Source organism: Vanessa tameamea, chromosome 4 (assembly GCF_037043105.1).
Source record: "Vanessa tameamea isolate UH-Manoa-2023 chromosome 4, ilVanTame1 primary haplotype, whole genome shotgun sequence".
NCBI classification, from domain to species: Eukaryota; Metazoa; Arthropoda; class Insecta; order Lepidoptera; family Nymphalidae; genus Vanessa; species Vanessa tameamea.
This window is the reverse complement of record NC_087312.1, coordinates 7,349,735-7,372,358: the sequence shown is the minus strand read 5'-3', so window position 1 is coordinate 7,372,358 and position 22,624 is coordinate 7,349,735. Positions and strand designations below refer to the sequence as shown.

The window sequence follows — 22,624 nt, the reverse complement described above, 5'->3', positions numbered from 1 at the left end:
TAATATAATAAATTGTAGCGAGTAGAATTGTGGTATATTATATTAATAGTCTTCATGTAATAGGCGCGAAAAATTCTTATTTCTCAGATCATTTTCTAAACAATTTATGAATATGTCAGCACAGTCTGAACACGTATTTTCGATTTTTCGAATTGTTTCTGTTTCAGATACTCAATTTTCTACTTCTTTATTTTTTTAATGTCTTTTACGTATTTCATGTTTTATGGTAGGTTATAGTTCGTTTTCCCACTTTCAGAGTTAAAAGCTCAGGAAGGTTGCTTCGCTTTGCTAAAAAAAATAACTATATTCAACAACAAATCAGGGCCTTTGATTCAAAGAATGTATACCTTTTGCTCAAAATTATTTTAACCGAAACTGTAAAAACTAATAATTACAAAGTTTATAATTTTTCATTCCTAGTTTATTCTGACAATTACATTAATTAACAAAATCGACATTTACAAAGACAACAGACAGACAGATTTCTTAAACATAAAAAAAAAATTAAATTAGCGTGGCCTTGGAATTTCATAGAGTTATAATTAATTAAAATATTCAACAAATAAATATACCCATTTTGAGTCAAGTCAGTACGTTACTGCTTGAAAAGTAACCATAAACTTGACAAAAAAACAAGCACAGCGTGAACACTGGTATTAAAAATACAATCACTACATTTCTTATATTAAAAAAGCAATACTATCAAAACATCGCTGCCTATCGATAGTCCAAAACTATCGCTACTACCAATAGTATTGCTTACAGAGAGCTAGCGATACTATCGATAGTATCGTAGTATTGCCGCTATCGATAGTATTGCTCACGGAGAGCTATCGATACTATCGATAGTATTAATCAATACGATACTATCGATTGTACTATCGATATCATGAATAATTTTCGAGGTCAACTATCGATAGTGAAACTATCGACAGTTCTGCAACGCTGAAATATATACTGCAAAATTGCAAATCGTGTATATCAACGAGAACGGTCAAGCGTATACGGATTACGGCGCTCACCCGTCGCGCTCGTATTTCGTATCGTTAATCGTCATACGAAATGAAGATACGAAATTGAAGCTTCGTCATTGGTAGAAAAATCTAATATTTAATTTGTAAACTAATTTCTAAAATATGTTTTATTTTAATTTTGTTTTTCAAATTTTTACATTTTATCATTTTCAAATTCTATTAGTTTTCATTAGTAGAAATGTAAGCACTTTTTTTTGGACAATCAAATTGTAAATATACATTGTAATTAACTTATTGGTTAATTTTATTTTAAGTTTTTGTACACATATCGACATTTTTTAAAATAAATTAATTCCGTTCCAACAAGCAAGCACATTTTGTTTTACTATCAAGATGTACCTACAAGTAGTGACCTCAAGTAAGCTAGGGACCAGTACCCCTACGAAATATTTAAAGTTTTTTAGTAAAACTGCTGGGCATTATACGTTTGTATATAAATTTCCGTTGCCATGGTTACCAGTTCAATAACTACTTCCGTTGGAAGTATCTCTGACTAATAATTCAACCAAAAAGCAGTGAATGTTGAGGTGATTACATTATATAAATAAGGTATATAGGTATGAATATGTATATATAATAACATACATAATATATAGTCTTGATGAAATGTGAATTTACTAATGGCAGAACTTCATATTATTGGTCAATTGCAAAGTGCTTCTGATTTTAACGATCCAAATTCTTTATTTTGCCGATATTCGTTCCAGACTGGTGAGATGATATTATATTAGTAGTTGACATTACGGAGATTGGCATGTTATCATAATAATAAGTATCTCTTCATTTTTGTAGGCCCAAATTGGACTCTTATTTCTGGATTTTCCGAAGGACAAACAGCATCAGGTAAAGAAAACTTCAAAAATAGTGTCGAATGGGTCCATCCCTTAGATTTACATTATGTTTGTAAAGGCATTCAAGGTAAAACCATTAGTTTTTTATTAATAACAAACAAACTCTTATACATTAATGTATTTAAATACTTTGTTTATAGGCTGGCCGAAGATAATTCTACAAGTGAGTTGTCTTGATTCAATAGGACGCTCATGGGTAGTCGGCTACGGCTGCTGCGCTCTACCTTCTACTCCAGGATACCATACCATTAAAGTTCCTTGTTGGGTTCCTGCTGCAACAACTGTGACTGAAAGATTAAAACAGTATTTCATTGGTGGTGGTCATGAATTGACGCAAACAGATATAATTAACTTAGGAAGTGACAGGTTTGATAGATTTATTGAAATAATATTTAAAAAAAAACTAGATACATATTTTACTTTTGTCTTAACAGGTTCAAATTAATTACACAATCAAGAGGAGAAATTAAATTAAATATATGCATAGTTTTAAGAAATTTAACTCAGTTTGGGGTAGAATATAAATGAACTATGAAGCCTATTACATATTTGTGTTTTACTTTGATGTCCATACTTATTCAGTTTTGTCTAATGGACTTCATAAATGAAAGAATTCAGACTGGTGATACATTTATTGATCACAAAAAAACTGTTGCTAGAAACCTAAGCTTTGTGTTAAAAAATATAAAGGAAAAACCTCATGCACTCTATTATCAAGATGAGTCACAAAGATTACATAAGAATATTAATGGAACAGAACAGAAAAAGTACAGCAATTCATCTATACAAATTTCCACATTTACAACATCGACAGATTTTACAAGTACATTCTTTGATTTGCTTTATGATGAGAATGTATCAATGGCTGACACTACTTTGGCTCCTGAAACTTCTTTCAATGAATCAGAGTCTGACAATGTGACTGATATCACATTCTTTGACATAAAGACAACACCTAAACCAACTGAAACTCCAAAGAAAAATGTGAATGCAAATAATTGTGCATGTAATTTTTTGGTAGGTATCACAATAAAATAAGATTCTTTGTTATATTGAATGACGAACATTATTATAATGATTTATTTTATTTTGCAGTTTAATAAATGTGATATCAACTGTTGTTGTGATAGCGAATGTACTATCACAGAACTTAATTTGTTCAAAAATTGTAAAAGGGAAAATGAAAATCAGTGTTTTAATTATAATAGAAAGTTGCAATATTTTTGCTTCTTTCAAGATACATGTAATAGAGATACTAGCAATGTGTTTGATCACTTCCTTTGTATTGATAAAATAAACTTGCCGGATAAAGGAAAAACATATAAGGTTAGTAGGATCTATGTTACTAGCTTCTTATAAGTATTTCATTAACATTATCTGTGAGTGTACATCACAATACTTTGTCTTCTTTTTAGCATGAAAATATAGATGTCAACAAATATCTTAAGTGGCATACTAGTCCAGAATATGTACCATTATATAAATTCACAAAAAACGTATATGTGTACAGCCAACCTGTATGGCTTTTCAAAAATGAAACTCTCTATATAATATGTAAGTAAATTCTTTTTATTAATATACATCTAAATATGAATAATTTTTAATACTAATGGATTGTTTCTAGCACTACCAATAACAGTGAGTAATAGTTACTGTAGCGGCAAAAAACCAATTAAATTTTTAACAAATGAGTACATCAAATGTTATGTAAAAATCAAGGATCTTCACTTTTTATATGCTTTACAACTCTCCACTGAATCAAATGTAATAAGTCCAACAGAAATGACAACAAACAGTACAGTTTTGGTAATTATTTCATTCTTATTTGTCTGTTCAATTTTTAAATAATTAATTTCATTTAATATTTTATTTACAGAACTGTTCTACATTCCACTGTATCAATTGGACTGTTCTTGTTTGTAACGACAATGATTGCATTACATTTAATAAAAGTTTACATGAACCATCATGTTCAGAGAGTCATTGTGATAATATAGGAGTAAAAGTAGAATACATAATTTATTGTAATGATTCTGTTATAACAAGAGCAATACTGAAACTCTATATTAAACAAGTTTCTATGGACATTGGTTTCATTTCACAAGAAGTTAAAGTTAATTTCTACATGGGAAATGATTCTATTGACAACATTGTTACATATAGTGGAAATCCAGGCTACTTAAAAAAATTACCAATTATTGTATCTTATTGTGAGAGCAATCATACAAAACATTTTTACAATCGTACACATGGAAAAAGTTATAATCTTTTGCTTCCTTATAACCAAAATGGTAAATGTATTATCACGAACATAACACATAATATTGTAAATTTTGGTGTTAACACAAGACTGAAATGTCGGATAAAATTAACAAAACTTAATGCAATATACAAAACGGATGGGTGTTTAAAAATTCAAACGGAAATTTTGGATTTGTTACGACTAAATCATGATATATTTATCTCGCCCTATGGAAATCCAAATAACCTCAGTGATAGTAAATGGGTACGTCTTGAGAGATTTAATAAAAGTAATATATACGGTGAATACAGTTCAAAGAAATTCCAGCTGCAATGCTACAACTTAATGACACGATTTGCTTATATCTTCACATACGCCGACATAGGCGTCAGCAAAGAAGAAATTAAAATTTTGCGTGCAATAGTTAAAGGCACGACGAAGAATATTACGTTTAACGTCAATGATTTGTCGACGGTCATAACAGTGGATACTAATTTCTTAGACGCTAATACGCGTAGTTATGTTGGAGCATCTTCCAGTTTTGATTTGTCTAAGAATTTATTTTTTCCATTTCATAATGGCAGTAGTGAGTTTAAACGTCATACCTTATTTTTATATTTATGTACAATTTTGTTCTTAAGCAAATAAAATAACTTTATAATAACTAATAATTTTTATTTTGAAATAATTTAAATACTTTTGTTACTTCTATCACTTTAACTTGGCATTCACGCTTCAATGACTTGAAATTGTGATGGCCTGAAAATAAAACCCATTTTAGGTTGAAGTAACCTAGTAACGAAATATTAATAACACAAGAGGGTTGCGATGTTGTTGCAATGAAACATAGTTGTTATAAAAGAGAATTTAATTTAACATAACAGCTACTCTAGGAAAATACGAGGAACACTTATAGTACACATCGAAATGATCAGACTAAAACCACAATATTTTGTATATACAATATTTTTACAGCGTTTACAATTCAATCTGTACTTAAGTTTGAGAATAATCTGTCTTAACTTACAAACTATGGCTCCGCTTACATCTGTCGGCCCGTTTGCGTACCGGTACATATATGAATTTACTAAGACACAAGAAAAGTTAAAGGGGCTCACGAGAGACAAGCAGACAAAGCTGACCGCGGTTGCGTATTTGACAACCGACCTATCGGGACGATAATGTAAACAAGTGGATATTACGGGGAGAAACTGAAGCTTGTTACTGTTGATTGTAGAGGCGATAGCGTCGCTACGCACCTATGCGACGTAGGTGTACACTTTGCGGTCGTCGGGCGTGCGCGCGAGGTACTCCCGCTCGATCAGGCCCTCGATACGCTTCTTGATGACGACGGGCGACGGCAGGAAACGCGCGCGCAGCTGCTCTGTCACTTCCGCTACCAGCAATGTGTGCTGTTGAAACATTTCAATTTTATTACGTATAACATTACGTATTTTACTTGGGAACTTACATGCAAAATATAATCAAATTAATTCAATCACAAATAGATGGACAAACATTATTGTATTTTAGATTAATTGTATAATCCTGACTACGACAACGTAAAACTCTTCTCTCTTACCGCCATTTTCTTTCTGGCTTTCATAATGCGCACGATGGCGGCTTCTATCTCATGTTTGCGGTCCTCGTCCACCTTGTTGCGAGTCTCGCGTCGTTCTGGTTCGGATTCGCCCTTGGCAGCTACTGTCTGGATCTTTACTCTGTATCACAAGAATTTTTAAGAAATGTAATCAAGTAATAACATCTCCTAGCTATAATATAGGCCTTGTATTCATAATAAATTGTTTATATTAAACAAGCTGACAATGATATACCTATGCAACTTAGAAGTAAAGGCATCGTTGACATAGAACTGGTGAGATGGTTCTATTTCCTTAGTCTTAGGGTGTTTGATGAGCACTCTCTGCGTGGGCTTGCCCATGGCCAGCGACTGCAAGGCGCGCACTAGATCCTTTTCAGGTACATCGGTCTCGTTGAGTATTTCCTGAAAATGTTCACATAGATATTCATTAAGTTTCAGCGAAGAAGTCAAAACTATTTAGTATATTCTATACTATTTAGTATATTATATACAGAGGGAGCGTAAGTTTACCTCGTACGTGAGTCGCTCGCGCTTGTTGAAGAGTAACAGCACGCACATCTGGAAGGTGGAGACCTGTATGATGTGTCGGCGCGGAGCGGGTGCGGAGGCGGGCGCGGGCGCGGTGCCGGCGGCGGAGGGCGAGCGCGGCGGGCTGGCGGGAGCGGCGTGGGCGCGGAACGTGGCGTGCAGGTCCGCGCTGCCCAGCTGAGGCTGCAGCGACAGTTGGCGCCCCGAATGCTTCGCTAGGTAGAACCTACAGTTGCAAGTGATCATAGAAGTAGAAGATCATTACATCTTTAGATTAATGGGTTCATTCAGTTGCTACTTTTGAAGATAAATAAAAAATACTTTATGCTTACGATCTAAACACTTCAAATGCACTCCTTGGTGCTTTCGGGATGTTACACTTGGGAGTAGCACTCTGTGTTGGCCAAAATCCAGTTGTGAGAACGCGTACTGACAGATCTACCCCATGCAAGTTGGTCTGAGGAAAATAAAACACCATTATAAATATACATTATTATGATGTGTTTGTTTAATTTTTTGTAAAAAAAATTATGATTATGTCGACCTGACCGATTTCGTTTACGGCGGTTAATCCCAAACGGAGATTAGCCAATTACGCAGGACATATTACAGTGCACAAATGTGGGTGCAATCACAAGTGCACTATCCTCACTCTCATAATCCGATGAGACGGCAAATTCGACACAATTAGAGAATGTTCAGGATCAAAGACTACCTGCTCTCCGAGGCACGAGCTTCCTGATTCTGGGCTGTTACTGGGATTTTTTTGACAAAATAACCGAATATCTTTTAATCAGCCCGTCCTGTTGTTTGAAACCAGAATCTCAGGATCTGTGGCCCTATATCTAGCCACTAGACCAACGATACAGTTGTGTAAAAAAATATATAAAACATGTATATTTTTTAAATTAAATATTAATTAGCCAGCTAATAATTGGTTACATTGAAAGTAAAAGATAAAAAATGAATTCACCCCAGATGACAGCACATGCTCTTTGAATTCCTCCATGATAGTGTTGGATACTGTCATGTCTTTGAACATACCCTCAAGCTTTGACGTAAATTGACAACCGCATTCAGTCTGAAACATAATATGAAATGCCAGTAATGGAAATATTTTGATATGAGATATTAACAGGAACTATAACATTGAATGGATTTGTTTTATTACATATATTATATCATTAAATCTCACCTCTATTTATTTAATAAATTGTGTTATATTTTTGCTATTTATTTGACAAAAGATAATCAGTTATTTAGAATATTTGTACCTATTTGTAATTCAAAATTTATAAATGGGAAACAATTTACAAGACAAAGTAATCAAAAGAGATTATTATAATAATTCTATTATAACTATGTAAAAGCTTTATAAAATTTGTTTTAAAGTTTTTGTATTCAATCTACATGAGGAAGAAACCTTACAGGGTGAACTTTCTAAACTATTTAACATATTTTTAAAATGATTACACATTCATAATTTATTATAAATGAAAATGATATGTCCTGCTTAAAGTCTTCTATAATATAACCTGCAAAATTCTTTCCAATATGCTTTAATGCACAGATCTCCATAAAGACTTTAAGCAAGATTTCGAAATGATTAACTACAACAATTTTATAGAAATCTTAGGACACTTACAACTACTGTCCATAGGCGTTGGTAAAGAATTTTGCAGATATAAATGAATGAAATATTAGGTAGCTTTATTGTAAGTCACTGATCGAGTTTTCAATTTGGGAAACATCACCAATAATGCAGTGAAAGTCCCTGGGCTCCACGTCTTTCAATAAACCCTCTCTCTGGAGAATGTTATAGTCTCAATAACTGTTGTTATTATTATTTAAATTAACAATAGTTTATTGATTTATTGTTTATTTTGAAAAAATAAACTACTTAGTAAGATTACTCTCGACATTTTATGCAGTAAGTAGGTATAATTAATTTTTTATTTTTATTATTGTGATAAGTTATTATATTCAATGGCTTACCTTAAGTTTAGAGATCATGTTTTTCTCGCTGTCGTCTGAAACCGATTTGTTGAGCAAGAGTCGTTTGGCGAGATGCTGCTTGTAGTAGCGCTCAAATACATCCTTCTCCTGCAGGAAGCGGAACAGCACCATGGTTTTGTCCAGGACTGCTTCGATTTCTTGCTCACTCATCTATAATTATAAAAAATATTTTGTATGTCTGTTAAGAATTATTTAAAAATATATACTATTATTGTTTTTTATATGTATATGTGTACAATTGTAGCATGTTAGCATAATTAACATTATTAATTTAAATAAAAAAATATTTACTTTATATATAAGATGTATACTTACGCCCTTTTCACCTTTCTTCAGCTTTCCATCGATAAATAGTGAGAGAAATTCGGGAGACTTATTATTTAAATTAAGGAAGAATTCGAAATCGGAAGCAATCATATGCTTGAATATTTTATCATTATTGAAGGAGTTGTGAAGGAAGTGATCAAATCTATCTTTTAGATCCAGCAGGTTCTGAAAATATAGAAAAAAAAACTTTATAGCTAACGATATAATAATAGACAATCGTTTAAATTGACATGAGTAAAAAATGAAAAATTTAAGCAAGTTTAACGATTTATTAAGAAATAAAAGTGACCTGTACGTATGCGATGGCATTGGTATTGTGGTGCGTGTCGGTGACGAGTGCGCGGCCCTGCTGGCGCAGGTGCGCCGAGACGGCGTCGGCCACCGTGCGCAGCCCCTCGCCCACGCGCGACAGCAGCTTGTACACGCACGCCAGCTCCACCGTGCGCGTGTGCATCAGCATGTGCACCACGCCGGAGTTCTCCATCTAACCCAACGATGATTATTGCATTTTGATTCTTGCTATTTTTACCTACCTAAATTACACTTCTTAACATTTTAAAAGTTTTGCTTTGGAGTAGGTGCTCACGATCACTTACTAATCATAGTTATATATAATTAGTCATTTACTAGGCTATGGTGGTACCATTAAACACATCAACCGTCATCTCCGGATTATCACTAAGCAATTACTCTTTTTCGTAAATTTCAGTATATATATTCACAATGACATATATAAAGATATATCTTTCGAATATGAATCAGTCGATACCTCCACGATGGTCTTCATGTGCCGCTCGATGAGCTCGTGCTCCAGCACGGCCACAACGCGCGGTTCGGTGCTCTCGTCGAGGTAGTGCCGCGCGCGCTCCGCCTCCTCACTGATGCGCGCTTCCACGCGGGCAATGTACACCGCTGCACTGTTCTCTGCGAGGAACTTTTGAGATTCCATCTGCAATACAGAAAGACGTAAGCAAAATCTAATCGAATCGATTCGATCGGAAATCTTTATACTTAGGTAGTTTATCCATGTCTGGAATACATGTTTCGTTTCAAATTATTACGATGATGATATACGAAACTAGTTGGTAATTGAAATAAAGATTTCAATAATTTTTATCTCTACCCTATAAAATTCAGCAGACTGATGTAGGAAAGGCTTCTCGAAGTCCTCCTCATAGACGGCGCGTGAGTTGATGCCGAGCACCATAAGCATCTGGCAAGCGTTGCGTATGGCCAGCCGGTCCACCACCTCGCCGCGCCGTTCTCGCGCCACCAGCTCCAGGAGCGTCTGCCGCAGGTGGTCTCGGATGCAGCCATAGCGAACCACCTATTAATAGTTAACAATAAAAATGATACATAACAATTATAATAATGTTAATATACACTGTGTTGTTTGTGCACCTAGGCTCCCAAATAGTCAAACATATAATGAGATGTGATAAGTACAAACAAGAATGCAGTTTGAATATGCAAATTTTTTATTTTAAGTTTTTGTTTATTTTATTTATTTATTAAATACAAGAAATATTACCTGATCTCTGAATATAATGAGGCCCAAGTTGTACACATTATCAACATCATTTTGTTGTACATATACTCTGTCCATATACATGAGTATGTCACGGATCATGACCATACTAGTTTGGTGGTCAGTCCAAGCATTGTTTAATGTTTGCAGGAATCCATTGTGTAAAGAATGAAGTACATCTTCACGGACCTGAAAATAATTATAATTTTTAATTGGGGGACCTTTATTTAGCTCCAGAAAACAATCAAAATTAAGTGCCAAGAGAGTTGAATTCAATTTGAATATGTGTAAGGGCCACATAAGGCCACTGTTTACATTCATATAATACAATGTAGATGTTCTTTTTATTCAAAATTGTATTGCATCAGCAGTCATCAGTATATTGACAAATTTTAGTTAAATAAGAAAATTACTAAGGCTGTTACCGTCTCATATTAGTAGAATATACATACTGGATCAGGGGGAGGTAAATATGTACCTACATGATGTGATTAACAAACTGTTTACAAATTATCAAATATAGTAATTTACCCCCATTTTAATAAAAAAATATTTTTAATTTACTAAAAACTTTACATAAATCTAAGAAAAATTATCAGTCCTTATAGCTTTCACATTAATCAGATATCAGTAATGCAATTTAATAAAATAAAAGTAATTCCTTTATGTATATAATTTGATAAGTTGTACATATAAGTAACTGTTTATTTATATAAATAATCTGTATTTTCTTAAACTTGCCTTTGTTTCTAGATGATGTGTGACAACTTCCTTCAAGCCTGTGTAGAGTCTTTCTCCATGCTTATGTAGGACCATAGTGTATGCATTTCGATAGAGTTCTTCGAATGAAAGACCAGAATTGTTTTTCTTTTGAATTTCTTGTATTGCATTCTTAAGTAAACTCCATATACTCTCCACATATTTCTCATCCATAGTCATCTAAAATTACATACATACATTTACATTATAACATATACTTTTATTAGATGCTACAATTTATTTAATGCTGTTACAAAAAATATATTTATGTTTATAATTATTTTCAATAATTCAAGATCTATAGAAGCTTGATATCATTACATAGGACCAAAGGTTTTAAATGCATTCGAAGAACAGGATATTAAACCCATCAAATCAACTTCTGCACTCATTAATCACTATTTTAATTTTTTTGATAAGAAATTTCAATAATTTGTTTTTACTGACCCAGAGCAGTCTTTTTTAAACAAATGATAAAATTGTATAATTAGGTTTAGATTATTTAACAAAGTACTAAAATCTAACTCTATATTCAATATCATACTAATACATGTATATTTTTATTTATATTTCTTTTAGTAAATTATTATTGATTCCATTTTATTATATAAATAATCCTATGGTGATATTTTATTGTCAATGTCTATAGTTAGAGGTGACCCGCTAAAGGGCTTAGAATCATATCCCCTTCGAGAATATTATTTTATGATACTTAATTAAAATAAAATGAGATAAATTATTTATTTAATAAATGTCCAAACTTACATACATTTGTATGAATACTAAGTTATTATTATAAAAAATAGTTTCAGTCTGATGAGAGGAGGGCCAGGTCTTAGGTGACCTTCTTGCTTTATACTCCAGGAAATGTATTTGCAAAATTTCATGATTGGTTCTGGCCCAATATGTCTATTAACCATGTTTGAAGTGAATAACAGGTGTTATAATCTACTGCTGTCATTGTTATCAAAATAATAAAATGATTTATAAAGATGAAGTTCTTAATTTGAAATTATTATTATATAAGTCTGAGAAACAAGTTTGGGAATAATTGGTGACAGTTTAAACATTAACCTTATTGAATTTGTATAGTATGGTAAATATATTGAATATTAGTTTAAAATTGAAACAGGCATGCATGCCTACTTGCATTTTGTTTGATAATTAGAACTATAAAGATCAAAGCTGTACAAACCCATGTATCAGGGTACATTTGGTAATATGCTTCTGAATAATTCCATACTTGAAATTTTCTTGTCATCTTCATAGATAAAACATTTGAAGTATTAAGCAAGCATTGTTGTAAAATAGTAACAATAATAAAGGTAATAATAAAGATTTTGAAAGCTAAGATATAGAAATTGATTTTCTCACTTGTCAAATAAAATTGTGTTTATGACATATTGAACACAAAAAATTTTGTTAACTGAAATCACCTAAAATTTCTAATTTTGAATTTTGTGTCAATGACTCATTTTGACAGTGTCTTGATTTTATGATGAATATGATCTGTCCTCAAGGTTATATTATAAGGTTGTATATGTTTATGTTTAGAAGGCAATACCTGATATAAATAAAATGTTTTAGGCAGGTAAATTTAGGATGCTTTTTTGTATTCAGAATACATTTTCTTTTACAATTTAATTAATAAGCATTGCCTGTATAAATGGAAGAAGCAAATTAAGTCAAGTGGCTGACAACTTTTTTACAATTTTGTTTTATACAATGTTAGTCTTCATAACAAATATGACAGGAAAGGTATGCGTCACAGGTATATAAAACAAATACGTACGGGAAAGGCTCTGATCCTCATTTTGCCTGGTTTGTCTTTTGGCAACGTACTCTTCATCATTGCGGCGACGAACTTGATATCTATCACACTAAATAAACTTCTAAATGTCTTTACTACTTCATTTACAGTCACAAGTATACTTCATTGTTACTTTTACATTCACATCTGAAATCAAAAATGTTGATTTATTTAATGCGAAACAAAACGTCACTCGATAAAAAATGCGGCGCAAAGTTTATATACTGAAGATAATTGTTATGTGGTATTTACTGACTTGTTTATACTTCATTTAGGATATGATTTTCATTTAGACTTCAATCCTTGGTATTATAAAAACCAGGAATGGAGATGAGTATTTAAGACAAATAAAATAACAGCACATCTCTTTCTCTCTTGTGTAGTTGTTGAATTCCGACAATACACCAGCGCCACTTCACGTTATGACGTTCCATAAATTAATACAATAGATAAATGAACTTACATGAATAAGCTGTTTATCCCTCGCAAAAAACGTAAAATTTATAGTCGCACAATGCTTATAGAACATGTATTTTTACTATATATCTAATAATTCAATTCTGTAAGTCAATTGTTATAATTTATTTTTTTTCTTTTCCTTACGCGCAGATTATATTGTAAGGCACAGATAAATAATGTAGATAAATAATCTAGCATGTAAACGGAAAAGTAAAATTGTAATCTTTATAAAAAACTTATAAGTGTAGTAGATATATATAGATATTAAAAACTGCCCTATTTTGATATAATTGATAGTACGAATGTTAACTATTAAAGAATAAGCTTCTAACCAATAAATAATATATGGACGGAGATTGCCAGCGTTGTGCCTTTATGAGTTATTTTATAAAAAAAAGGATATATCTGTTTTTTAAATAGAAAACACTATAACACACCGCGACAACACTTTTGGTCGCACCACCATCAAAGTAAGGACTTGAAAGAATGTGTATTTATTCAAGGGGAAGGCTTTTTGCTGTTCACATTGTTGTCACTCACCACTAGATGGAGCTTCATACACATCAAAAATATTTTAACTTGCAACACTATTAGAATTACGTCAAAAGCTGATTTGTTACTGTTTTTATAAATCAGAAATAGTTTTGAATAATGTTATGACTACGTATTATTTAATTTCAAAGGAAATTGGTTATATACTTTAACTGAAAATATAATAGTTGCTTTAATTGGTCACGACTATGTAACAAGCATGGCTCCATATACCCGAATATACTGTATCATAGTTGATGTATACAGATTACAGATGATTTTTATATTACTTGTCTTACGATCGAATCATGAAAAGTCACTCACATTGTAAAGAAACTTGGCAGTCTCATCTACCATACTACATGCTTTATAAGTTACCAGCTGTTGCCTGTGACTTTGCTCGCGTGAAGTTGAATATATTTACAGATTAACTTAAAATAATACCTTAATTTAAGACACATTGATGTGTATTTCACCCCGTAGGGTAGAATATCCAGAAACGCTTAAATAAGTATCTACTCATTTTTAATCAGTATTCCAAAAATAATATTTCATGTTTCTAATTTAAAAAATCCTTACTTAGTGGGTGTCTACTCTATTAAACAATTCTACTCACCAAATTTCATGGCCCTAACTTTTATAGTTTACGCTCGGCGATGATGAATTAGTCAATTAGGTACATGTTATTTTTGATATGTATAGAAGATACATAATTAGATAGATATGGAGTGTGCCTTTATATAAAGATGATCCCTACGTTTTACGCGAATATTCCATTGTTTGGAGGTGAATGATTATCTGAATATGCTCAATTTTTACATTCCATTTTTGATGGTTAGGTATTTTATATTGGATTTAGGTATAGAATATTTTATTTGCAAAGATTTTTAAGTACTAAAATGTTTTACAAATTAAGATAGCAGGACTCAATGTTATATTTCAAATAAAACTTTTTTCTTCTTAAACATCTATTCAAATAATGAAAATAGCAATCTTAAAAAAGTATTTTGTAACACTATAAAATATTTACCAACGTACAAATCTCCGAGAGGTTCCAGATGTTGGTTGGATGGATGATTGGTTGTTTTTTAAGACTTTTCAAAGTTAGTATTTTTAAGTTAAATTTACAAGCTGAAATTGAATCATTTCATCTAAACTATAGAAATTTTACACGTTGGTTCAATTCCGTTGACAATCCATTTTTTATTCAATTGCAAAACAACACATAATAGTTGTAGCTTTCTTCCAGTTGATAGCTATTAATAGATCTTCCTGAATTCGTCGTTGTGTCTATTTTCGTTTTCGTCTTTCTGTCTTTGAATTAATAAGATTAATAGTAATATTACATCGTCGGAATCTATTAATGTAACTGAAAGTCAAAAACGCGGGTCTCTCAGGAGGAATTTACAACGTGTTCTCTGCGGCTCGTTGCAAATTCGCAGGGAGCACGTTTCGCTCTGAATTCGCAAATTGTTAGTATGATAATAATCCATAACAGAGATCAAATAATACATAATAGGACCTTAAGTGTTAAAATTCGAGATTCAGATCTTAATTATATGTGAACTTTTTATTTCAAAGAAGATAATCTTTATTATGTATCATTACATAGTATAAAACAAAGTCGCTTACCGCTGTCTGTCCCTATGTATGCTTAGATGTTTAAAATTACACAACGGATTTTGATGCGATTTTTTATAATAGATAGATTGATTCAAGAGGAAGGTTTATATGTATAATACATGCACAATATAGTAGAGAAACACTAATAATTTTAGAGGTTTCTGAAGTTATGTTGTAAATAAACCCCTTGTTTGCGCTTACATTGCAATCGCGGTTTGTATTGTCTGAAAAACTGTGAACGTTGTAAGACATTCTGTAGTATATTTAGTATCAGCATTGCACCCGTGCGAAGCCGGGGCGGGTCGCTAGTAATTAATATACATATATATCATCGAGGCGAAATTAGTGGTTCGGTGATGCGATTGGAAAGTGACTACCACCGCCACTGGACGTCTGCAACACCGAAAAGCTTATAGCTGAGATCCCTTAAGTAATGAGTAGCCTTTTTTCTGGGAGGTTCCCAAGTCGTTTCGGTTTGGAAAAACCGCCGACGAATGTTGATTCCACGGAGCGGTTATGCTAGTGCCTTAAAGAATCGCGATGTTGTGGCATTCCAGACTTCGAGGTGGTGGAGGAGGCCGCGATTAATAATATATTGCTTTTAAGAATTAACAGAGGTACCGATTACCATCCTATTTCATGGACTGGAATCATTAACGTTTTTCCGAATGCTAAAAATCAATTATAGATCAAATGTATAATCTTTTATTCTAAAATAAATAATTCCATGTTAAACAAAAAATAAAATAAATGTTTTTTTTTTCCTAATATTATATGGTTATTTTTTAATAATATTAAACTTATGTTTAATTTACACTTCTTTGCGAGGTTGAATAATACAGAATCACATGTAAATATATATATTTATTAAACTATGCATAAAATATTATTTATAAATTAATACAGACTTATGAATATTATAATACTTTAAACAGGTAAGCAAAAGCTTTCCTCTATATACAAAAAAAGTTATTATCTAAAAAAATTATACTTCATATTTTAATAACATTTTATTTCCTTTTTTTGTGCAATTTTGGGCACTTATATTCTAGTAACATATTAAAGGCACACAAGCTTCTATTCATAATTTAAATAATACATTTCAGGAACAAATATTTTGAAACACAGGCTGATTTTCATAAAGACGATTAATTCTATAAATATACTAAGAAATTTAAAAACATAGCCACATATTTTATACATTATATAGTTTTCGTAATTAGGACCGATTTGTTAATCGTTATTTAAGTTTTGTTTGAAGAAAGTTAGTTTGATGATGATGATGAATTTTAGAAAGTTTTGAGAAAAAAGCGATTGAAGTCAAAAAATATATTTTTGAATATTTTTGGTTATTTTACTGTATTGATTGAAGTATAAACTCCAAGTATAAAAACAAACTTAAAATAACTAAGCAAAATAAAATGAATTATTTCTCACGTCTCTATCAACAAATAAACTTGCTAGTGTTTTTTTATGTTTATCAGAAGAACTCCAAAATGATGATCAAGGGAATGGATTTTAATTGTTTGTAATAGGCGCCTTCAGAAAATCTATTTGGTTTGTTTGTTTATAACGTACATAATTAATCATAATATGCTGGATGAGCACGCAGAACCCATCGCAATAACAGTAGAATGAGACAAGCCATAACGAAGAACGAAACCATTACTCGGAGTGTCTTTTCAGATCGGTGATCTCGTTCACTGATTCGAAGACGTTCTATAAGCCCATTCTGAAATTAGATAAGTCATGATTTATAAGATATACGTAGGAGTAAAATATTTCAGTTTAAAATATTATTAACATTACATAAGACCTCATCGTATATTATGTAATACAAACAATATAAGTTATTTTTATTTAAATTGTATTTATTAATTTTATAGAAACAAACAGAACATAATAAATTTCATAACGAACCAATAAGCTTTTAATTATCGATTAACACATATAATAAAGTACAAGGCGTACTTTATTATATGTGTTAATTTTTAATTAACTGTTCGACGCACAGAGGCGTCGAACAGTTAATTAAAAAGATTGGCTTAAAAGAGAGAGAGGACATTCAATTAACTATAATCTATACTAATGTTATAAATGTGAAAGCAACTCTGTCTGCAATGCCAAGCCATTGAACCGAATTTGATAAAAATTGGTATCAAGCAAGCTTGAACCCCAAGGAAGGACATAATACATACACTTCAAACGAGAGCGATGCCGCGAGCAACAAAAAGTTAATAATGAATATAATCAGTGCTACCATTCGTTCAAATTTGTTTTTGTAATACTTAAATTTGACAAGAGAGTTTTCGTTTGCTTATTTTTTCTATTTTCAAGAAAGAAACATTACTAGGGCACTGATTGTGTCGCTTATTATCACAACAGTTTAGCAATAATCATTAGTGGCTGACAATAATATTGTATAGTCTGCTGTTAGAAGCTCAAAAATTAATCTATTTAAGAATTTTGACCATTGGTACGTCTCACGCGTGGGATGTAAGGTAAGGATAACCAATATTCTAGCTCTGTTCGACTGTACCTGACCAACTAGTTCATTTAAATTTAGAATTATTGTTGTTGTTGTTGTTGTGTAAAGTTTAAAAAAATCCCTATGACGCCTACCCCCTTTCCGTGTGTCACATATGATTTATATTTGTTTGACAATAGTGTCGGTTATTTAGACAGATAACTTGATAAGTAAGATTAAAACACCTTAGAAACATTGGAAATGGGAAGAATTTTAGAAATTTGAACTTAGGCCTTTCCCAAGACGCGCCACAGCTCCCGGTTCCTCCCGTTAAGAATTGTTAAGGAATAAAATCGTTTGAAAATCTATAGTAGGTGGTCTGCATTCAAGTAACGAGATACTGATGTTTTATCGTATACGATCATTATATTATTTGAAAAAATATATATATGTTACGATAATATAATAATGATAATACACGCACAAAGTAAGGGTATTATATTGGTAAGAAAAAAAAACACGTGTAACGGTTGTATAATATAAAAATCTATTCATTGATACGAGCAATAAGCTTCATTAAAAATATATATATATATCTACGTGCGCGATCTATCAATGTGGATCCATGTTTCACGTGTCATGTTTATTTATGCATTCAGTTCTTATTTACATGAAATAAAAAAACTATGGATAAGCTTACTATGTCGTGAGTTTTTAAACTTTTATTTGTTACGCATACAATAAATCGCGTACAAGGATCAGGTAAATATATATATTTATTAAATTTTTGGCTCTTTTTTCTTATTTTGCATTCAGTAGGTAGTGGTAGGTAGTAAGTCATTTTAGCGTAACATATTAACTTTTGTGGTTCGTGAAATTATTTTAATATAAACACTACATCATAACAAGGCATTTAAATATTTTTATAACCATTCATTATAATCAAAATAATCAACTTTTTTATAACATACATATAATACGATTATTATTAAAAGTGAGTTTTAAGTTATACCCATCCACCATGTGAGGCGATCCAAGATCCTGGATCCTCGTGAAGTAGATCCGCAATAGCTGCGGCTGGTGCCGCCACCAATTCAAGAGCTGGTTCGCCATCTGCAGCCTCCGCAGCCTCTCGAGCTAGAGCTCCACAAATACAGTACACGGCTGCAATCTGTAATAGAAAATATCAAGAAATTAATATAAAATGATACATAGTGATGTCAGAAGATTTATTTTCTAGCTTACGTATAATTTCTTTAATATTTTACACTTAATTTAAAAATAGTGCCATGTCTATCAACTGATAATTTAGTACTATCGATATACGTTAATACAACATTTTTAAATATGGTAATCCTATTGCGTTTGTATGTCTATCTCAACACGATAAACTCAATACCGAATTGATTTTAGTTTTCACCAATGTACAGAATGATTCACGAGGAAAGTTTAGATGTATAATTTGTTACGTTTTTGTGTTAATTTTGATTTAGTGGTTGAAAATGTCGATTAGAGTGCGCCGCGTTATCCAAAAGATTTATATGCATAAACCTTTTTTATGTAGACCCTTTTCTATCCATGCGAAACTGAGACAGGTAGCTAGTATAACGATAAAAGAGTCTTAAAGATTGATTACCTTGGACCATGTAATATTCTCTCTGGTGATGCGGCGGGCAAGTGCAAGGGTCAACTCAGCGAGCGCAGTGTCTGATCGCAGCATGGTGGATGGAGCACGGGTTGCTTGTTTCGCAACATGTCTGAAGGCGTCAGGTCGTTTTCTCTCTAAAGCAGCACAGAGTGCGCGTAAAGCAGCCAGCACGCCAGTGTCCGTGTTATTTACAGCTTCTTCACCGCATTCAGTTTCTAACATTCTTTGAAGACGCTTGAGCACTATTTGCTGAAAATTGTAACGATTAAAATATGACGCAAGCGCATCTCATGCGCTCATATATATCATCATAATATTATTGTGATAGGCGAGTAGCTAGATAAATGGCGACTAGATGAATTTTAAACACAATTTTCTTAAGATATTATAATAAGCCATCGCAGCATATATCATCTGTTTATGTTAAGTCATAATCAAATATCATTAACTTTATATTATATTAATTATAAGTAAATATATTTTATCGTAAGCAAATTTAAAGTATAGGTAACGTAACCTGTAGATAGGTAGTTTTTACTGTATGTGGATGTGTCATTGAACACCTTATGGCTGGAGCGATTTTTACGTTTTTTTTTGCGTACTTTGAGCACATGTATTGTTTAGATTTGAAGTGGTAGGTGACGCTGCGGACGGGTTTCAGGCTGTTTTTAATATATCATGTTACATATGTCAACATTGGATTTATTATTACGTCGGCTATTTTACAAAACAAGAGACGTGAAATGTGGCTTCTGAATAAATAACATCTTTTATAATACAAATCAGTCTTCTGAAACGAGAATAAGCGACTGCATAATATTATGATGATGAGGGTACAAAGTTTGCATACCATTAGATTATTTATGCTGTGAAATGTAACTAGTTAATGGATGCCGTCACGAATACGATGTTTTATGTAACTTCGAGTTACATATCGCTTTAAAAACATATTATAAATATTTACATTTACTTGGTGGAATTGTTGTGGGTAGACGACAAAAACAAGAAATGAAAAATATAAAACAATAATCTCATTACCTTTTTTGGGCAGGTGGGCGATCGCCGTATTTGAGTTTTTATGTATTGTAGGCACAGCGCTCGTCCCTGTCTAACGATCTGGGGTTTGACTTGCGTAGATGTCGCGAGACACCAGCCAATGGTCGCGGAAAGCCGGCGCGAAACGGCAGCGGCCGCAGCACTGGAGACCATAGTGCTAAAGCGGCGTTTGGTACGATCTAAAGGAGACAGACAGCGACTTGGTGATGCACGAAGGAGATCTGTAAATAGAAAAAAAAAATCTTTCCTTTTCTTTTTTTTGTGAAAATTACTTGCATTTTTTTCGTATGTAATTTTAATAAGTATCTTTTTAGATTTTTCTAAAGGAAATCTAATTTGATAAATTGCGTTTACTAATGTTAGAGAAATAAGATTATTACGATTTAGACGTGTGTTGTAATTATGATGATATAAAGTAGCTAAAAAATAAAAAATACAATAAAATTTTAACTTTCAAGTTCGTTGAAAATAATATAACTAAATATCAAAGATATTCAAACTATTTTCATATACCTTGTCCTGAAAATCCATCCATAGAACCGGGGATTGAACTAAGAGGAGTGCTGAGTTTTCGACGCACGCGCAGCGGCGGCACGAACTCGTCATCTTCTTCTCCATCGGGTGGAATGACATGAATTGCAATGTTGTTGTCCTCTTGAGTTTTTTTTCCACCCGATTGCCATCGCAACTCTGTAATTGGCCCTATCTGAAAACAAAGAAAAATACATATAAGTAGAATATTATCATCATTCATAAATTCATTTTCTTAGGATGGATCAACATTTTGATCAAATATACTAAAATAGTCCAAACTAAAATTCATCAAATACGATTCCGTAGTTTGGCTGTGTAAGAGCAACAGGCAGACAGACGGACAGAGAGAGTTACTTTCACATTTTTAATATCAGTATAGATTTCCCTTTTCGTTACTTTAATCACAAAATAAATGTGGGTTGGACATTGTTTATTGGTTTAATATTCGGGAATGTTTCATTTTGCTGCCTATAATATTCGAAGACTTCACGATCTGAGCAGTAGTTTTAGCTTAATAGCTGTTTAAATGTGTCTGTTCTTAATATTGAGTCGGTCGTACTGTTGCCATCATTATGAATTAGCCTAATTAAGGAAAGCGGCCGAAATTCCCGGCATACTAACGACATTTTATCTAGTATTCCTAACAATAATTACATAAGATGGTAGTGTAGAGATATTATTATATATCTATTCAGTATACAGTAAGTATTTTGGAGAAAAAGGGTATAAGTATTATTTGATATATATTGATTGACCGTGTAGAGAACACGTACTATTAATATATCAACAAACAGACAATAATCTCATACAAATAATTAAAATATATAACGAACATATAAGCTATCATATATCAACATTTCGATTACACGTGTTATTTTGATTTTTGTTGGCCCAGGAGTTAATACGACAAATTGATTACGCTTATTTCTATAATGAGTTACAATATAAACACCAAGACATTACAAGTGAATTAAATTAATATATTAATAGAGATTACTTTACTAATACAGAATTTAAATATATTTTATTAGCAATTTATGAATGAAATAAAGTTATGTTATAATGACATTAATTACTTCACTCTAGTAATACTGTATCCATAGTATAAAACAAAGTTGCATACCGCTGTCTATCCTTGTGTATGCTTAGATCTTTAAAATTACACAACGGATTTTGATGCGGTTTTTTTAATAGATAGATGTATAACACATGCACAATATAGTAGAGAAACACTGATAATTTTAGAGGTTTCTAAAGTGATGTCGTAAATAAACACATTTTTTGCGCTCACATTGGCTGAACCCTACGCGATAGATCAAAATAATGTACTAAAGTATTGTACACAGTCAGCACAAGTCCGCAATGGTATATGTCTATCTCTTGGAGATAACCCACAATAATTTTGTATCCTTTACTTTTTACGAGAAATAATAGCTTATTTTTGAAGCTATTTTAAGCTGTATAATGCATTAATCCTTATCCAATTAAGTATCTTAAACACATTGTGCATTTAATATAGACCAATATGGCCATTTACAGCATGTAATTTAAATAAATATTTTCGAAGATATTACAGATTTAAAACGCAGGGACAAAGCGATTTGTATT

The 22,624-nt window shown here is 32.1% G+C and overlaps 4 protein-coding genes across 6 annotated transcripts in view; 2 read left to right on the top strand and 2 right to left on the bottom strand.

Annotated features, from left to right (window-relative positions):
- The first annotated feature begins 1,530 nt into the window (after positions 1-1,530).
- Positions 1,531-2,659, top strand: B9d2. The gene is made up of 4 exons (XM_026631576.2): positions 1,531-1,745; positions 1,827-1,952; positions 2,026-2,251; positions 2,320-2,659. The coding sequence occupies exons 1-4, from the start codon at positions 1,655-1,657 to the stop codon at positions 2,411-2,413; spliced, it is 537 nt and encodes a 178-aa protein (XP_026487361.1). The 5' UTR covers positions 1,531-1,654; the 3' UTR covers positions 2,414-2,659.
- On the bottom strand, positions 1,897-13,322 carry Cul3 (Cullin 3). Of its 3 annotated transcripts, none has more exons than XM_026631572.2 (16): positions 13,162-13,322; positions 12,681-12,845; positions 10,871-11,068; positions 10,133-10,318; positions 9,725-9,928; positions 9,371-9,550; positions 8,891-9,085; positions 8,590-8,766; positions 8,254-8,424; positions 7,232-7,339; positions 6,591-6,715; positions 6,241-6,484; positions 5,963-6,132; positions 5,710-5,848; positions 5,387-5,539; positions 1,897-2,172 (listed from the first exon to the last, which is right to left on the bottom strand). In XM_026631572.2, exons 2-15 carry the CDS (start codon positions 12,738-12,740, stop codon positions 5,387-5,389), a joined length of 2,310 nt encoding a protein of 769 aa, XP_026487357.1. In that variant the 5' UTR covers positions 12,741-12,845; positions 13,162-13,322; the 3' UTR covers positions 1,897-2,172. The 3 variants fall into 3 exon arrangements, with proteins under 3 accessions (XP_026487357.1, XP_026487358.1, XP_026487359.1); XM_026631573.2 differs by lacking the exon at positions 1,897-2,172 and adding an exon at positions 3,434-4,886; XM_026631574.2 differs by lacking the exons at positions 1,897-2,172; positions 13,162-13,322 and adding an exon at positions 12,924-13,096 and having other exon boundaries at positions 4,978-5,539.
- LOC113394315 (uncharacterized) lies at positions 2,477-4,775 on the top strand. The gene is made up of 3 exons (XM_026631577.2): positions 2,477-2,891; positions 3,510-3,691; positions 3,762-4,775. The coding sequence occupies exons 1-3, from the start codon at positions 2,477-2,479 to the stop codon at positions 4,773-4,775; spliced, it is 1,611 nt and encodes a 536-aa protein (XP_026487362.2).
- A 2,838-nt stretch (positions 13,323-16,160) lies between the features above and the next one.
- LOC113394499 (bcl-2-related ovarian killer protein homolog A-like) overlaps positions 16,161-22,624 on the bottom strand; it is a 39,639-nt gene continuing 33,175 nt past the window's right edge. The window contains exons 2-6 of the mRNA XM_026631830.2: positions 20,996-21,188; positions 20,465-20,703; positions 19,415-19,675; positions 18,791-18,949; positions 16,161-17,043 (exon numbers count right to left, since the gene is read on the bottom strand). Coding sequence (XP_026487615.2) covers positions 16,894-17,043; positions 18,791-18,949; positions 19,415-19,675; positions 20,465-20,703; positions 20,996-21,017 — 831 coding nt within the window. The 5' untranslated portion in view covers positions 21,018-21,188 and the 3' untranslated portion in view covers positions 16,161-16,893. The remainder of the gene's footprint in view (positions 17,044-18,790; positions 18,950-19,414; positions 19,676-20,464; positions 20,704-20,995; positions 21,189-22,624) is intronic.